The following is a 17,529-nucleotide window of genomic DNA, read 5'->3' as shown; positions in this document are numbered from 1 at the left end:
TCTGGAATGACTCCTGTGATTTCTGCAGCTGGAACGGGATTGAACTTTTAATCTGGACCAGTCTAATCACTGAATCTCCCAGTGCTTGGTGATGCAGAGTTTCACCTCGCTGACTCGTATGGCCTTCAAATTTATCGACCTGCAGATCTGTCACAGAAATGTGTTTGTGACAGTTCCTTGCAGTGTTAAAAAACCTGTTATTTTGGGAGGTGACATTTCCCTTGCATACTGACAATTTTGGATGAGGTAAGGGTCCCAAATTGACAAGAGCTAGTTCCAGATCCACCTGGTGGCTGAGGAAGAAAGGAATGACGTCAGCGCAAGAAAGTGGCGCCTATGTACGCCCTGCATGTCATTTCCACAGCCGAACAGTGTGAGTGCAGAGCAGCATGGTACCACCTACCGGCACACAGAGGTACTGCTGAAACTGTAAAGGATCAAGTCTGTTGCCTTGATAAAATTCAAAAGGTGAGAAATCTGCAGATAGACATCTATATTAGAACCACCCATCTCTCACAAGTATCACCATAATGCAGGTCATTGTCTTGAGGATTAGCCTTCTTCATAATGCAGCATTGTTTTGAAACTTAATAACAACCATCTTCAGAGTCATAAAAGGCACACTGCAGTGTTCTTTGTAAACCTTGCATGCTGACCTATGAAAGCAGCCAGAGAAAATTGCCTATAAAAACCGAGAATATGAAGTGCACATGGTAACCTGGACAGCCAAAGAGGATACATGATTTTCCAGCATGCTCCCACTTAGTAGTCAAATTGATGTCTGTCACTGCATATGAAACTTAAATTGGAGACATTAACGTTCTGAAATTGAAAACATTTCAATTTCTCATATAATTTTGAATTTTTGATCAAACACAAATCATTGATATTAAACTGTTCCACTCAATTGCTAGAATTTCTATCTGTCCAATCTCCAGGGCAGTGGCCATTTCTATTTCACCTGAACAATAGGAAACACAAAACTGGATCAAGAAGTAAAAATATGAATAGCTATGATACAAAAGAAGATAAACAGAGCTTGCTTGATGGACATGTAAAGGATACATCCAGAGGCTCGTGGAAGATGTTTTGCACAGTAACTTTTTTTAGCACCCTCTGTCCTAAAACAAATGAGAACCAGAAATGTGTATGAATACACGTACAAGGTAGTAAAGAGCATAGACTCTCTGAATAGAAGGTAAAACAAGTTCAATTATTGCTTTTAAACAATAAGGGCTGAAGTTGGTTGCCAGCTTGACAGCTTTTTTAAGTGCATGCTTGTTTTTTTGATTTGTCATGGTTTTTGCAAAACGTTGTTGTTGGAGCTGCTGGGACCTCATCAATTTAAAAAAGGACATTGGCTAAAAGCAAAACAAAATTGGTCTGAAAATCAAAACATTGCCATATTAGTACCTAGCACTCAAGCACACGGCTTGGTGTGTGGTTGTGCTCCTAGTGATATGGAAGCATGCTGTCACTCACAGTGAAGTTACCCAAGGGATGAAGTGAGTTAATTCACTGACCCATGCTGTGTGCTATAGTGGGCAGAATCAAATATGAATGACAATAATAGACCAATGGATGAAGGCTGGCTGATGGCCCCTATGAATAAGTACATAAAGAATATATGTTTTGTAAAATCAAAAGGACGTCACAAGCACCAGACCTAAAAAGGTGGGAAGATCACAGGAGGAACAGAAATAGAACAATAATTTAGACACTATTATGAGGAGCTCTACAAAATGTGAGGGGGAGACGAACAAGCTTAAAGATCCAAAATCTATCAGTGTGGGAGGAATCATCAAAAGCAAGAGTGACTAGATGATTACAACTAGAAAAAGAATAGGAATTTATATAGGCTACACATGCTAGCCAAGCCACAGTACAAGCAAAAATACAGGCTGTGGTCGCAGATAATATATTGCTAGAAAAGCACCCAGACTAATAGAGAATTAATGCTCAGAAGATCCACTAAAATGAATCTGTGGCAGCCGAACCCTGTCTTATATGCAGAAAAATAAAAAGTCATATGCACACTTTCAGAAGGTCTCATACTTATCAAATATGCCTATTACCTCCAGCTAGAGCAGACACCTTAAATATGTTGGTTTCTCTAATTAAGCAAAAGGGACCCAATACAGTTCAACTTACCTTATGTGGCTTCATGTGTCCTTTTCACTTCCTAACCACTCATAACAGTCAAGGAACATCACAGCAAATGCTCATGCTTAGCTGACACCATGACCTTCATCTACAGATAAGGTATACAACTGCAGCTTTCCATGATCAAGAGACGCAATTGTAGTTACCCTGACCGCAGAACTACATGGCCATCATGCTTGGTCAAGCAACTTCAAAGCAAAAGATACCTTGGAAGTCACTCACGGTAAAAGAACACTGTGGAACCATCCACATTCAATGGATCTAAAAAACGTAGCAGTAACATGTGAGATAAACACCACAGCAATCACCTGTGGTCAAGGGACACTGTGGCAGCCACCCACAGTGAAGAAACAACTTTGCCCTAGCCCACGGTCCAGGGACACCATTAAAGGCATCCATGAGAAAGAATATCATGGCTTTGATCCACAGGCAAACGACATAAAAAAGGTCATCCATGGTCAGGGGACATCATGGCTGCCTGTCATGTTCAAAGGACTCAACATTAACATTACAATAGACATCCACGGTTAGAAACAACATGGCAAGCGCTGCTGGAGACTGGATTCCATGACTGCCATTCAAGGTCGATGGCGTTTCAATCTCAATTATTCGTGATCATCATCAGGACTGGTGTAAGCACCTGGTATCTAAAATCTTACTATAAAGGGGCAATACGGCAAAAACCCATGGGTTGAGGGATTCTTTGACAGCCACCACAGGAAAAGAGTGAACATAGTATTTAACCAGCATAAAGGACATGGTGGTAGTATTTTTTATGAAGAAAAGACCCACAACAACTCACTGTGGTACAGTGGCACAATGGCAGAGATCCATGGAGAATAGACAACATGCCCACCCTCAATGGAGAAGCCAGTTGTGCAGAATGGCCATCTGACGGTCACCCAGGAGCAAGGGACACCAGGGAAGGGGGACCCCATGATAGACAATCAACTGTAAGGAACCTCCCGTCTTACATGCAAACCGGATGTTGTCACAGGCAGTATGCCACAGTCAAGGGACAACATGATAAGGCCTTATGATCATGAGACATCATGGTATTTGTCTAGGATATGGGAACAGCAGAGCAGTCACCATTTGTCTAGGGTCTAAAGCGAACATCCATGCGCAAGGGACACTCTTGGCAGTTATCCATGACTGAGGACACCACAAGAGTACCTAGATTAAGAAACACAATAGAAGTCATTCCTGCAAAAGGGAAACAGAGTGTTACCAATGATCAGTGTACAATGACAAGGAAAATCAATGACATGTGGCAAGGTAACATCCTCCTTGTTTTATGAATCAAGACAACTCAAGAGGTTTTCTAAAAGCATTAAATACCTGTTGCAACTTCTCCAAAGTTGATGTTGTGTTTTCCATTGTCAGAAGTAACGACAAGCGCAGGGGCCACGACAGGACACTGCAACTCCAGGTACAAGGTGTTATAAGGGCTGTTAAAAATAAATGCAAAACAAGTACAGTTGTATTTTACTTACCACTTCTGCACAGAATTACAGCTATAAATCAACTGATCTTTACCATGAAGAAAAGGTGTGATGTGAGTGATGAAAAAAGAATATGTGGAGGCTTGTAGTCTTCGGACCTACCTTGAACCCTCCCCCACAGTGATAGGATGAATATTCCAAATTTAGTCATTGGTACATTCCCGCCCAATGTACAGGCCTCTAGATTTTACTTTTAGAATATGCCTCAGATGATAACTGAATGTGGAAATTTACTTAGCAGTGCTCTCGCACCCATTAGGTGGTGCCATGCAGCTGCACATTGACTGCACCACCATGGAAGTGATGTAGTAGAGCTGCATATAAGCACCATGGCTCTACTTTCCTTGAAACATTACAAAACAGAATCAGATTTCTCGTCAAATACGCATGAGACATATATGGGCATATCCATAAGCAAGGCCTGTATGTCTCCTGAAAAGCCTCAGGAAAACATCCATGTATGGCAACAGAGCACCACACTGGTGCCTGCGGCTCATCCCAGATGATGACTAGTAATCAGGCCCAGCACTCATCATGTATTTAGCCACATTCTAACCATCTTAAATGGTTTCAGCCATGGAGGCCTTAAGTTCTTCCAGGACCATCAGCAAGATCTCACTGGCCATGTCCCAGAGGCTGTGCGTATACTGGCACCATAAAAAAACTGCAGTGACTGACCACAATGCTAGGCCAGCAAAGGGGGGGGGGGGGGGGGGGGTGATAGGGCATGATCTGTGGTTCACCTTGCTGGCGGAGGTCTGACCCACAACACTTTTCTGGAATAGGATGTTTTGTAAGAAAAAAAGGGTTGCAAGGTACTGATCAGTGGCGTCTGGCCACCTGGCTATTCACTGGTGGGCTTAAATAAAATGCCCATTAAGATTTCACTGAACAGAAGCAAGGTATCAGATGAATCTTTTGCAGGATGCGAAATATCTGTAAGAACATTTGTCTTGATTTCAACAAAAGTAACTTGTAGGTCCAGGACCTATGCTGCCAATTGGCCTCCTATAGGTCCATGTAAAAACTGTCATCATCATAATGGGGAGGGCAAATCATCCCCATCCCCACCATCATCCTCCCTAAGTGGTGGCAAGCTCGGGTCAGAGTTGGAGCAAAAAAGACAATCGAGCCTCTGAGGGTGCCCCTCAGGTAGCGAGAGCATGGAATCAGACTCGGGTGGTATGGTAATTGGTTGAGCTGCAGTGGAATCAGAGAGTGACCTCGACTGGGGTAGAGTTAAAGCTGTTTTGGGGTTGGACATTAGAGTCAGCCTGAGGATAGTATATCAGTAATATTCCAAAGGGTAACGTCTTTTCATATGCCATTTCTTTTACAAGGATGTTATTGGATCATCAAGCAGGCCCGTGATATATTCCACTTTTACAACTTCAGTGCTTAGCTCCCTAATATATTCTGAAATCAAATTTCTGAATCTCCAATGTTGGCAATACCATGAGGGAAACAGAACAATTTTTTTCTGGTCATATGCTCTCCCCATATGGCTTTTAAAATCAAAGTGTATGTGTTCTTTACAAATGAGAATATGCAGACATATGATCATCTCCAGCACATAATGTACCTGTAGGTTAGATTTTCAGTACTTTTCTGATCTCCAGTGTCCCCACGGCTGGCAACAAAGCATGGCACAATGAACCTTTCAAACTTTCCACTGAAACCTCTTAAGAGGGAGGCTTGAGCTGCCACATATTCATCCGAGCTAGACAGAAGAAAGAATTAGCCATCAAAAGAAAAAAAATCTAAAAAGCAACCATTATTGTAAGAACAAGAAACAGTCCTGCTTCTCCTTTCTTTAGACCAGTGGTTCTTAACTTTTTGACTTCTGTGGATCATACCCTAATCATTGCTGGAAATCTGAGACCCTCACTAAACCATTAATGGAATCCAGAGACCCCCACTAAGTCATTAGTGGAAGTTGGGGACCCCGGCCTATGCAGAACAGCTCAAGGCTTACTCAATGAGAAAAGGTTGTTTAGAAATATCGGCTAATAAGATCAACGCCTTGTTAGTGCTTTACTTTATGAAGGAAAAGTTCTTTAACACAAACAAAAGGAATATGCTACACTTAACACTAAGAAATCCAGAAGTCTCTATTACCCTTTGTGCCAGAGTTCTGACCCCAACAAGAATTATAGCACCCAGACAGTAAACTACATAAACACAGTTAACAATGTAATCTAAAGGCAAAATAACTCTTCAGAGATAGAGCAACAGTACCAATATTTGTATGATAGGGTTTTAACTTCCAGCAGTATATATGAAATCAAATGTTTCTACTTTACCCATTTCTCAAAGGAACAGATGTGCCATCCTTCCTCAGAGAGGTCACCGCTCCAGTGGTGCCAAGAGTCTGGTTACAGGTGTCTGGCATTCAGGCACATTAACTGAATGCCACTAGTTAAGTACAGATACAGATATTCATCACTAGTTAAGTAGACACTGGGTTATCTGTAGGACGGCAGTTACTGTTCAAGTGGCCAGTACACACTGACACCCTAAGGTGAAACAAAAGAATGGGACCCTGTACCTCAAAGCCAGCAAACTGTTCACAGGCCAGAATTTCTGCTGGATGATGTTATTTGCTATTGGACTCAGGGCAATTAACTGTCCGTACTGGAAGCTGCCAACATGCTTCAACAGCAGAGAGGAGAGGGATGAAGCTGTATCATCTTCAGTGATGTTGTGACAGTGAAGATCTTCCTCTGTTTCCCTCAATGTTCCTGTGTACCAAGATTCCTTATGGGTGGAATAGGGTTCAGTACATCCTCAAATGGAGGGTTATGTCCCTAGAAAAGATTGTCTGGAACAATTACTGGCCACTGTAGAACTTCTGCGCTGTTGGTGGGATTCCAGACACTTTAGGCAGTCACAGCACAAACAGGGAACTCAATTTGTAGCTACAAGCTGCACAACAATTTTAGTGGTTACATTGGTTTCCAGTTGCTGATACCAGTTCGCACCTAGACTTTTCAATTTTTGCACTTTTGTTTTGTCCTACCTCCTGATAGGTTTCCATATTTAATTCCTTCTGGCTTCCTGGAGCCTGTTTGTTTTTCTTGCTTCTCTCTGTGATTAGTCCTTACAGTTACCTGCTTGAAATTCTCCACTTTCCCACAGACCCTAGAACGTTTCCTGATCTTCCTTACATTCGTCAGAGTATTGTGTCACACAGTAACCATTGTGCAATGTTTTATGGAACTTCATACCACATGTTGTTAAGCCTCATCTGAAGAGCTATTTAGTTGTGATATATTGTATACTGCTGTAAAAGCATTAATACTCATGCTACCTAAAGCCTCTCAAGCGTAATAGCGAGACTGATCATTAGCTAGAGCCTGGAAAGATAATAACTCTGTATAATTTCAAGCTTGTGAGGCATGCCAGGGGGACTAGAAGGGAGTTTGCTTGATCTTCAAATGTCAATATTTGATCTAGCCAGACTCTTAGATTTTTGTCTTTAGGTTTTGGATGAGGAAAAGGACGTGCAGGTCACCATGTAGGAGACCAAATACTAGTTTGATTACTTAGTGATACTTGATCCCCTACTTGGTGGTCTGCACGTTTGGGTCCTATTATAGCAGATATTTCTGGCTGCTCTAAAGTACACATCATTCCCATACGACTTATCTCATTCTGTAAATATTGCTGCCCCATATAATCCAGATCCCTGTCCTCGACTACACTTCGCTTTTTATTCTGTTCCCTGATAAGAAAATACCCTCATATAAAGCCTAGAAATATATACTGTATCAAATCAGGAACCCAGTCTATAGTATTACCCACCAAATCTATCAACAGGTCTCTCTCATCAAGGACTTATCTTGAGGCACTACCATGAGCACAATGATTGTAGTTTCCTAATTCGCTGCTTTTTGGGGAGGGTTGATTGCCTCTTTGGTCTTCAAAGTGAACTAATCCAACAAAAGAAACAGAAGATATAGGCCTTAAATCACACTAATAATAGTATCTTTGATTCAAATTGCACCGACATTGCAAGAGAAATATGTCTCTGGGGATCCATCAACAAGACAAGAGACAATGCTTCAGCAAAACCAACGCAATTCACTCACTCTGTTTTTATTTCCTCTGGAGTGGGAGGCTGAAAGGGTACTGGTGGTGGTGCTGGTGCTTGCACAGGTGGTTCAGGAACTTTTACTTTTGGAGATTTCTTCGAACCTTTCTTCGCAGAAGATTTCTCCTTCTTGTCTTTGCTCTGTTTAATAAAATCGAGTAAGGCTTACAAGTTACCTTAATTAATGTTTTTGAAGAGTCAAACTTTAACAGATAATGATTTTTAAGAGCTGTGGTCAATTAGTCACTCTACTTTTATCTCCATCTACGTTAAGGTGTCCTCCCTACCCCAACCAGAGAACACACTGGTAGTAAAGAGAACAAAGCAGCCATCAGTAGGGAGCATACTGGCTAGACAGGCATACCTGTAAGGATACACATATTTCCAATCGCACAATACAACATTTGTGTGGTCATTTCAATCACCTATGTATTGTATGTATCATGACATCATACTTAATGGATATGCACACATTAATAAATATGGCAATAAAAAACACAGCCTTCAAATACTTCAGCTTCCACAACAGCAACAGCAAATCGTCCATTGCCAAGTGGTCTAAAAATGTTAAGCCAGACTGACAACCAGACAGAAGCCATGGAATTCCATCTCCCAGTCACACCAATGCCTTCTCATCAATGTTCAGACCACCTACAAAACCTCATATATCACCAAAACACATTGCACTGGAAAGCCCTAAAATTAATCTAGAGCAAAACACAACATTATAGGACTTGACTCGGCCTGCAAGTAGAAGAACAAACTACAACCCAAGGAATTCAAATATACATGTAGTTGTTTACCTTCGATGATGTGATTTTTGATGGATATGATGGCTCTTGGAAGTTCCTTAATTTTGAACCTCGTCCCCAGGTGCTAGTCTGCATTCAGAAAACTTTCAAATCTTGTTGAGTCACTGACACCAGGAGGCGCTGTCCAGCATCACGGGCAACCTCTAAACACCTCACAGGAAGCCATGCAAGGGATCACTACAAGAACCTGTTGCGTCAGTTATGGCAGTTCAGTCCATTTCCACACCAAGCGGATGCTAATGATGTAGCCAAAATAAATACCCTTGTCAATCAGGGAGGTGGACAATTTTAAGGAATCCGTGGGAATCCATCAGAAAGAATGTTACAAGTGTTCTAAAACATTACTTTTAAAAGACTCCTGCAGCATAGCATCTGAAAAGGAGGAAGGATGAAGTCTCTGGGTACGTTTATAAGTAAAAGAGATTGTTGTTAACAGTTAAAGACTGAGTCCTAGTAACACAATTGCTAAATGCCACGCAGTGTCTACATCCATAGACTGAAGAGGAGGAGGAAACGAAGCTGTCAGGGTACTTTCATGGGAATCACAAAACCAAGAAGGTACTATGGGAAAAATAATGGTTTATGTTGTACACAATCTTGTCCTTAAAGAACGTAATGAACAGAATGAAAACAAGAAGAGCTTGAAGCTCACTGACACTCATAGCTGAAATTATGGCTACAAGAAAATCACTGTATGGAGAAGATACTTGAGATAAAAACATAAGGACTATTAAGGAAGTCACCAAAGCAATTAAAATATTAATTTCAAATCCCACAGGGGACAACAAAGGGCTTTGGAAGAAACCTATTCTGAAGCTCCTTCAAAAGGCCTAGCAACTATCTGCAAACGCAACAAAGAACCTCCTTCAGAAGAAACAATTAACGCTGAATTAGTTCCTAAATAGTCTTCAATTGTAGCAATTCGAAGCCCTTTCTCCAGACGTGAAATGGCAAATTGGAGTATGAGGACAATGTGAGCCAGAAGAAGGTCAAATGAGCTATTGCATTGCCATGTCAAAGATGTGAACTAACTCCTATAGGCAGCTCTAGTCAAAGGTCTTCAGGTCGCCAAAATACTTTAAAAGACAATAGCCGGAAGATGGTAAACAGCTAAGGCTAACATTTCAAGAGCAAAGCAAATAGGTGCAGAGTTTGCAGATTTGATGTAGAATTCTGGCCTAATATTGGGAAAGCTAGATGTGTGACAGATTCAACTCGGAGGGGCAGAGTAGCCACCCACTGAACTTTGTGGCCCTCCAGTAGCAGGCACCTTTCCATATTTTCAAACCCCTCTTGCACTGTCTGCCACACAGACCTTTAAATTCACCTTGCATCATATCTACAGTTCACCCAGATCCAACGCAGCATTTAAACCCAAAATGCCTGATCTCATCACTCTGGAAGCCTCCCCTAGTTAAATAAACAATATCTTTCTCTACAACTTCAACTTTTCCAGAAAAAAATCAAGAAAAGGTTATGAAAGATGCCTTAGAGGCCTGCTGACCACTGCAGATATTACAAAGCATGACAACATACTGTATAATCCAAGTCCACGGCCCTGCGCGCCCACCCACTGTGTTAGTTATCCTTCGGACACATATATTAAACCAAAAAAACAGGAGTCGTGGAGAGTCTATGAACAAATTCACAGTACAACAGAATGGTTTTCATAGTCATGTTTGTATTTGAAAGATATAACACATACTACATTACTTTAGTGACGTTACATTCAAAGAAATTATTATAATTCAAGTGAGGTGTATATAAAAGGCCTGAAAATTATACAGACACTGAGGTTGACATTCAAAGAAATGATTCTAAATCAAGTATAGTGTATACAAAAGGCCAGAAAAATATACAGACACTGAAGTTGCCATCATGTGTTTTGCGGATTAAAGACCCCTACTTCAGGGCATGGGAAACAATAGGCTAAGATATAGTTTTTAAAAAAAACATCTTTATAAACATTTAAAACATTCATGACAAGACATTTGTACATTCTCAGAGTTATACACTAAATGTTGTCATATAATCGTAGACATAAGTATAACTGGACTGATTATGTTCCACAGCTATGTATTAATGCCATAACGAACAGCCCAGCCCCAACGACGTGGGCCCCATGCTATCAATCCACATTTCTATAAAGCGTAATGGCCTGATCCAATTCTTCATTACATCCAAAAACATTCCTATATCAAATAACCCCAACACCCATCCCCTCCCCCCCCACCCACAACTATACCCTTCTCCACCCCCGTGTCTGGTACACTTCTCTAGAATATAAAGTCTGGGTGTCTGCTAGTTATGCATCTCACTGCGCCATCCAACACATCAAACATGGATGTTCTCCTCTGTCGCTCAGTTGCCTCCCGGCTCACCACCCGACCGTGCAGTTCCAGTAGCCTCCTCCCATGGGTCCTCATCCCCTCCCTCACTGTTAAGGTGTGCTATCTTCACCCTCCATGCCCTCAGATCATCTTCCAGTATTTCGTCAAGTCTGACCTGGTTCATCCGATTCACCTCCGCCATCGCCCACTCCTTTACATCTCGTACCCATTGCACCTTTTGAGGTGGTGTGCGACTTATCCAGGAAATAGCTATCCGGCGTTTTGCCAACACTAGTCCTAGCAGGACAAACTTCCTACTAAGATTTTTGGGTCGGGGTAGTAAACCCAGTAGGACCACCAGTATTTCCCGTGGTAGTATCCACTCCGTCGCTGCTCGCAACTTACCCAAAACACCATCCCAATATATTTGGAGCTCCGGGCAGGACCAAACCATATGAATGAATACAGCCTCCGCTTCCCCACAACTGCATTGCCCTTAGCGTTCTGGATAAATCCTGTGTAGCATCTTTGGGGTGAGGTATGTCTGGTGTATAAAATTAAATTGGATCAGCTTGAACCGTGCATTCAAGCTCGCCTGCTTAACCCCTTCATGTATTTTAGTCCAGTCTGTCTCCGTTATAGATTCCCCTGTCAATGTATCTCATCTCTCCTAAATCAGCAGTGCCTGGACTGCTCTGTCACCCAGGATAGCTCGATATAGGTGGAAGATCAATCTGCACCCTTTAGCCATCGTTATCAAGGTATGTAACACCCTGGACACGGAGTGCTCTTCAGGAAACATAGGCCAGACCTCTTTAGCTACCTGGGCTATATTCGCATATTGTAGGAACTGTCCTAGACCCAACGTAAAGGCCTCAATCGCCTGTGCACATGAGATGTACTGCCTATTAACGTATAAGTCACCCATGGTGAGGCAGTCCCCCTCCCGCCATCTACACACAGACGTATATGTGGCGATCTGGAGAAAGGGGCGAACAGCCCATAGGGGCATACCCGGAGCATATGGGGCCTTTTTCAGTACTTTCCAGATGACAAGCTCCCAGATCCCTGCCACATGCTGTATGATATATGGGCTCGTTGACGGTATCTGTCCCCCCATCATTAGCAGTTCAGGGAGTGTTCTATTCCCAGAGGTCCCCGCCAGCAGGGCCTTCTCCCAGTTCCCCTCATCGTCTAGCCAATGTACCGCATGTTGCAATTGAGAAGCTGCATAATAAAATTCCAGACATGGAACCTTCAGTCCTCCATTCTGCAAGGTTCTTTGGAGAGTGACCAGGCGTACCCGCTTACGCTTAGGCCCCAAAAGCAAGTCCGTCAGAAGTCTATCCAATGTAATAAAGAAGTGTCGGGGAACCTTAAAAACAAGAGTGTTGCATCGTGTAAAGGCATCTGGACAGGACAATCATTTTAGACAGGGCTATTCTCCCCATAAGAGACAGAGGTAGATCTCTCCAAAAGCGCACCCTGAACCTCATAACCCCTCAATTACTTTCCCAATGTTAAGCGCCAAGTATTGTTCGGCCGTCTACCCCAGTCTAAATCCTAGGTATTTAGGCGCGGTTCTCACCCATGGAAGTTCCAACTTCGGCAGACCTCCTTCCGGCAGCAAGGCCAACCTCCCAGTGGGATAATTTCGACTTCCCTGCATTAATCTGTAATCCCGATATTTGGCCGCACCTTTCAAGGACGTTCAGGAGCACCAGTATCACCTCGCCAGGGTTTCAGAGGTATACTAAGGTGTCGTCCGCATACATAGACACCACATGATTAGTCTCCACTAGGCCTCCAAAGGCCTCCATCCCTCCTTGTAGGCTCACCGCTAAGGGTTCGATTGCCATGGTGAAGAGTAATGGCAACAATGGGCACCCTCGTCTGAAGCCCCGGTGTAGTCTAAAAGCACACAACACTAGCCTCCCCATTCTGATCCTAGCCAGGGGTTCCGAGTACAAGAGCCGTACCCAGTTCAGAAAACATGGGCCCACACCCAAAGGAGGACCTCCCAAAGATACATCCACCCAACTGAATTGAACGCCTGTTCAATATCTAATAACGCCAGCGCATACTTTTCTGTCGCAATAGGGGGAGTGCCCAACGTGGGCTAGCCGCCACAAATTGTGCGTCGTACTGCGTTTAGGAATGAATCCCGCTTGATCAGAATGGATTAAATGCTGCATATGTGGTTGTAGTCGAGCCGCCATGATCCCACTAAGAACTTTTATATCAATATTTAACAAGGAGATAGGCCTGTATGACCCCGGCAGTAGAATATCCTTATCCGCTTTGGGGATCATAACCACTAATGCCTTATTCATAGAAGGCAAGAGTGTACGATTCTGGAGCGTCTCTTTATATACCTCCAACAGGCGATCCACTATCAGGGGTGCAAACCTCTAGTAAAACCCGCCCAGTAAGCCATCACTTCCCGGGCTCTTTGCGGATTTCAAAGATCTTATATCTTCTAATATTTCTTCCCTCGATATCGGTTCATCCAATAATTTACTAACCTCATTGTCTAGACGAGATGGGTAAAGTGTGGTAAGGACTTCTGCTATCTGTTGCAAATCAAGTGTTGGGCGCCCCGTATATACCCCTGCCAGATGATCAGCTAGGGTATCTAAGATCTTCTGTTGACTGTACACTGAGCTTCCATCGGCAGATCTCATCTGCACAATGGGGGACGTCGGTTTCTGATTTCCAATCAGTTTAGCAAGCAACGCCCCGGACCGATCACCCTCTACATGCAGTCGCTGTCGATATACAGTGTAATTGAACTTCTCAAATCGACAGAGCGCCGCCAATAGCTCTTCTCTTATCTCCCTACACTCTTTTAGTCAGAAACCTCTGATAACCACCTTCATCGCCTCCTATTCCACACCCCTTGAAGATGCTGAGCCCCAATTCGCCGCTAAATAATTCCCTATCTCTTCGTTTAGCTTCCTAGCAAGGTGGGTCAGTAAGTGCCTCATTCGCCAACCGCCAGGTGGGGATTGCGGCTCTGGGTCTACTGGTACGTAAAACTAAAAGCATAAGGGAATGGTCCAAGATGTATCTCAGAAGATACACTATCTCCTGGACCTTAGACATCAAGGTCGATGACAGGAAGAATTGGTCCAACCTGCTGAACCTGTTAGTTGCAGGTGTGTAACAGGAGAATGTCCTAGTGTCCGGATGTCGTACCCTTCATGCATCCATTAACGCTAGTTCCCTCATAACGTCCACTAGGGCTCCAGTCATACCCGGTTTACTACCTATCCGGGGAGGTTCCCGATCCATCATCCCGTCTAGTACAGAATTGACATCGCCGAGGAGGACTATGTCCCCGCCCAGGTAAGGAGTCGCTGCAGTCATTACCTCACTAAAGAAGGTGTGCGCGTCTGTGTTAGGAGCATACACATTTATGAGACATATCTCAAGTCCATTGAGTCTACCATATAATATTACGTAGCGCCCCTCTGGGTCCAGTACATGGTGTTGGAAGGGGGTCCCCGGGGCCACCCAAATAAGCACCCCTGGGCAAATCCTGAGAATGAGGTGGCATAGAACTGTCCCCTCCATCTGCGACGGATATATGGCAGCGCGTCACCCCAGACATGTGTTTCCTGCAAACTTGCTATACCAACTTTATATCATCGTATGTTTGAATGCACCCTTCTACGTTTTTCCAGCATTGCCATCCCCCGTATATTCCAAGTGAGAAACTTTGTCAGATAGCGAGCCCTAAGACCATCTAATTAGAGTTGCATATTCGTTTCCCTCCCGTCATATCAGTGATCGATGTTCAAGAATTGAGATGGTTTGCCTGGTGCCAATACCTTCGTTATCCAGTCTTCCAGGAACCACTCCGCAGAGTGACCCTCCACCAGTTCCGGGAACCCCAAGAAGCGTAGGTTATTTCTCCAGGAGCAACCTTCCTGGTCATCGGCGCGTTCATCCAGTTTGATGGTCTTCCTCTAGAGTTCTATGACTGTCTCCCGCAGGTATTTAACCTCCAATTGACGTACATAAAAATTTTGCTCGGTCGTGGTGACCCTGTCCGAGACTTTGCGCAGGTCACATCGGAGGAGGTTGACATCAATCGCCACTGCGTCGATCCTGGTCACCATCTCGTCTCTCCCATTCTGGACCGCTGTTAGAATATCATGCATTGAAGAACCCCCGTGTTCTTCCCCATGTGCATCATCTTCTCCTTGTGCGCCTCATAGATCATGACCCTGTTGGATAGGCTGTACGTAGTTTGGTATTTTGTTGGATTGCGCTCTGGTGCCTTTATCCTTGCCCATATTGAACAATAACGTCTCACCGTGCCAGCGCCAACCAGTGCATTCACTGAACCGCCTCCGGGCACGCAGTTCACTCAGTGTTCTTCCTGGGAATCGGGCTTCCCCCAGCCCTCCACTCTGGACTGCTGTTGTCCCCACACAGACCTGAATTCCACCAGGCAGGCCTGTATCACAATATGAGATATGGTGTCAAAGTAGACCGTGTCATACACTTCACCCCCCTCCGGGACGCAACCAGCCGCACTCCGGGGGCCTACAATTGCAGCTCCCCTACGACCCAAACAGCCGTCGACCTCGAGTGTAGGCCATTCCGAAGCCCACTTCTGCTCCATCAGGATCAGGGGTTCAGGCTTCTTTTCCTGCCAGGGCCCTGCTTATCATGTCTCAGTCAACCACAGGCCTTGCAAGAATTGTATATGTAACACCTCTTAGGGGCAGTGGTTATCCTCGTAATGTTGTCACCTCATTACCAGCCTGCAGCTCTCTGCAGGGCAACCGTTAGTCCAGTGCATGCAGGCACGTTTCTTTACTATAGCCGGGGTGAGCTATGAGGGTATGTCTCCTTTAGTGCGCCTTCTCCCTTATATAGGGGATCCACTGTTATTTTCTGCCCTTGTTTCCTATTACAGGCGTCAGAGTCTGGGATTCAAACTTCCCTGTGTCCCGGACGGGACCTTCTGCGCCCCTGCCCTTAGAGCTGTCCGTTGGGAACACGGCCCTTCAGTGCCGTGGGCCTACCTGCATGGGGTTGGGGTCCCGGTCTGCGCTGCGTCGCCTCCAAATGCGACCCCAGGTCTCACACGTAACGATCAGCCGGCCTGGGAATCAGCCGCGCTTCCACAGCAGACGTTTCTCTGCACTCATAACCGGGGGGACATCTTTCAGGCAGTTCTCCAAGTTGTGGCCTCTGCAAATCGCCGTAGGCTACTCCTCCGCTTCCACCTTTCCCCCCCGGGCCTGGAGACCCACTGCTTTCGGTCCAGTTCATGGTTATTCGGTTGTCTCCCGGAACCCAATTCTTGGCACAGGCGACTCTCCTGGTCGGTCCGATATGCGAGGTGATGTCGGTGCCTTATAGGCACCGCAGGATAGTATCGGATGTTGCCGTGTTGGGACAGAGGTCAGAGCTACATGTCTCACTCGGCCATCTTGTCGGCCACGCCCCCAGGGAAAGATATAGATATTAAAAAATATGTGGCCAAACCCGTACGTCTGTTGATTTCAATTCGTATCAGGCGTTGGAATTCTCATGGATTAGGGAAAATCATTAAATAACTCTACAAACTTTTGATACAGTAAATCCACAATCTACTTTTTAAAGCTTGTGCAATCAAACATAGGAAACTACACGTTATCTGTCCTGGACGCACACAAGTTCACAGATCAGCTCCAAATTCAAATTACAAATCTGATAGCACATTCGCATCAAACCTCCTCTTGTTAGGGCTCCCCCCACAGTGCCTAAAATCTAGAAAACGAGTGGGTGCCCTGGGGGTCTTGCGGATTCCACCGTGTTCCCCCAACATTTAAAAAGGTATTGAAGCCCCAGTTGGCACTGGGGCAACCATAGTAAAAAGAAAAATGGCCAGCTCCCACTGGCAGCTTGGGAGCCAGAAGGCTCCCACTGGTGGCTCGGGAGTCAACAGAGGTCGAGGAGTCCTTGGGGCTCCACCTGCTGCCCCAATGTGTACATACTGTGTGGGTCCCCCGGGTAGGACCACAGCATCAAAAAAAAAAATACAAAAATACAAAACCAAAGAAAAAGGATAATAAATGAGTGGCATGCGCCTGCCCAAGGACACGATTACATGGAGCCAGATGCAGGTGCTAACCCTGCGTGCTGATGTCCATTCAATCACTTATCTTTTCCATGCCCTCAGCCATAGAGCATAAACAAGAGTCAGAGAACAATGCCTGTCTGCATGATCTAACATAGAACCTTAGGAGGGTGGGTAGTGAGGAATCTGCAGTAGATAGAGTATTCACCAGATAGAGCATTACCGAAAGTAAGCAACTTATTCTGATAGATACTTCTAACCATAGATTCCTCACCTGCTGAACAGATACCAAACCAATACCTCCCCAAAAAGAGGAGGGTCTGAGGAGTGTACTTACTCCCGGAAGACTTGCATAACCGAGCTAGCCAAATGTCCCTCCCAGCAGACCTGAGAGTTGATAACAGTAGTGCTTGGTGGACATACAGACAGATACCCACTTGGCTGCCTGGCACATGTCCACAACAGGAATGTCCTCAGTCAGGGCTACAGATGCAGCCTTGCCCTGGTTGAATGAGTCCTAAGGCCCTCCGGAGCGTCCCTTTTGGCC

At 44.6% G+C, this 17,529-nt stretch overlaps 1 protein-coding gene across 2 annotated transcripts in view; it reads right to left on the bottom strand.

The window, feature by feature from the left end:
* The window catches only part of CFAP74 (cilia and flagella associated protein 74), a 927,349-nt gene that overhangs the window by 262,694 nt on the left and 647,126 nt on the right, over positions 1-17,529 (bottom strand). For both annotated transcript variants that reach the window (XM_085609345.1, XM_085609347.1), the window contains exons 29-32: positions 7,760-7,902; positions 5,251-5,388; positions 3,505-3,614; positions 1,066-1,121 (exon numbers count right to left, since the gene is read on the bottom strand). In XM_085609345.1, the coding sequence (XP_085465471.1) occupies positions 1,066-1,121; positions 3,505-3,614; positions 5,251-5,388; positions 7,760-7,902 (447 nt within the window). The remainder of the gene's footprint in view (positions 1-1,065; positions 1,122-3,504; positions 3,615-5,250; positions 5,389-7,759; positions 7,903-17,529) is intronic.

This window comes from Triturus cristatus, chromosome 1_2, assembly GCF_964204655.1.
Source record: "Triturus cristatus chromosome 1_2, aTriCri1.1, whole genome shotgun sequence".
In the NCBI taxonomy this organism is placed as follows: Eukaryota; Metazoa; Chordata; class Amphibia; order Caudata; family Salamandridae; genus Triturus; species Triturus cristatus.
Note: the sequence above shows the minus strand (reverse complement) of the source record. Positions and strands in the feature narration are given on the sequence as shown.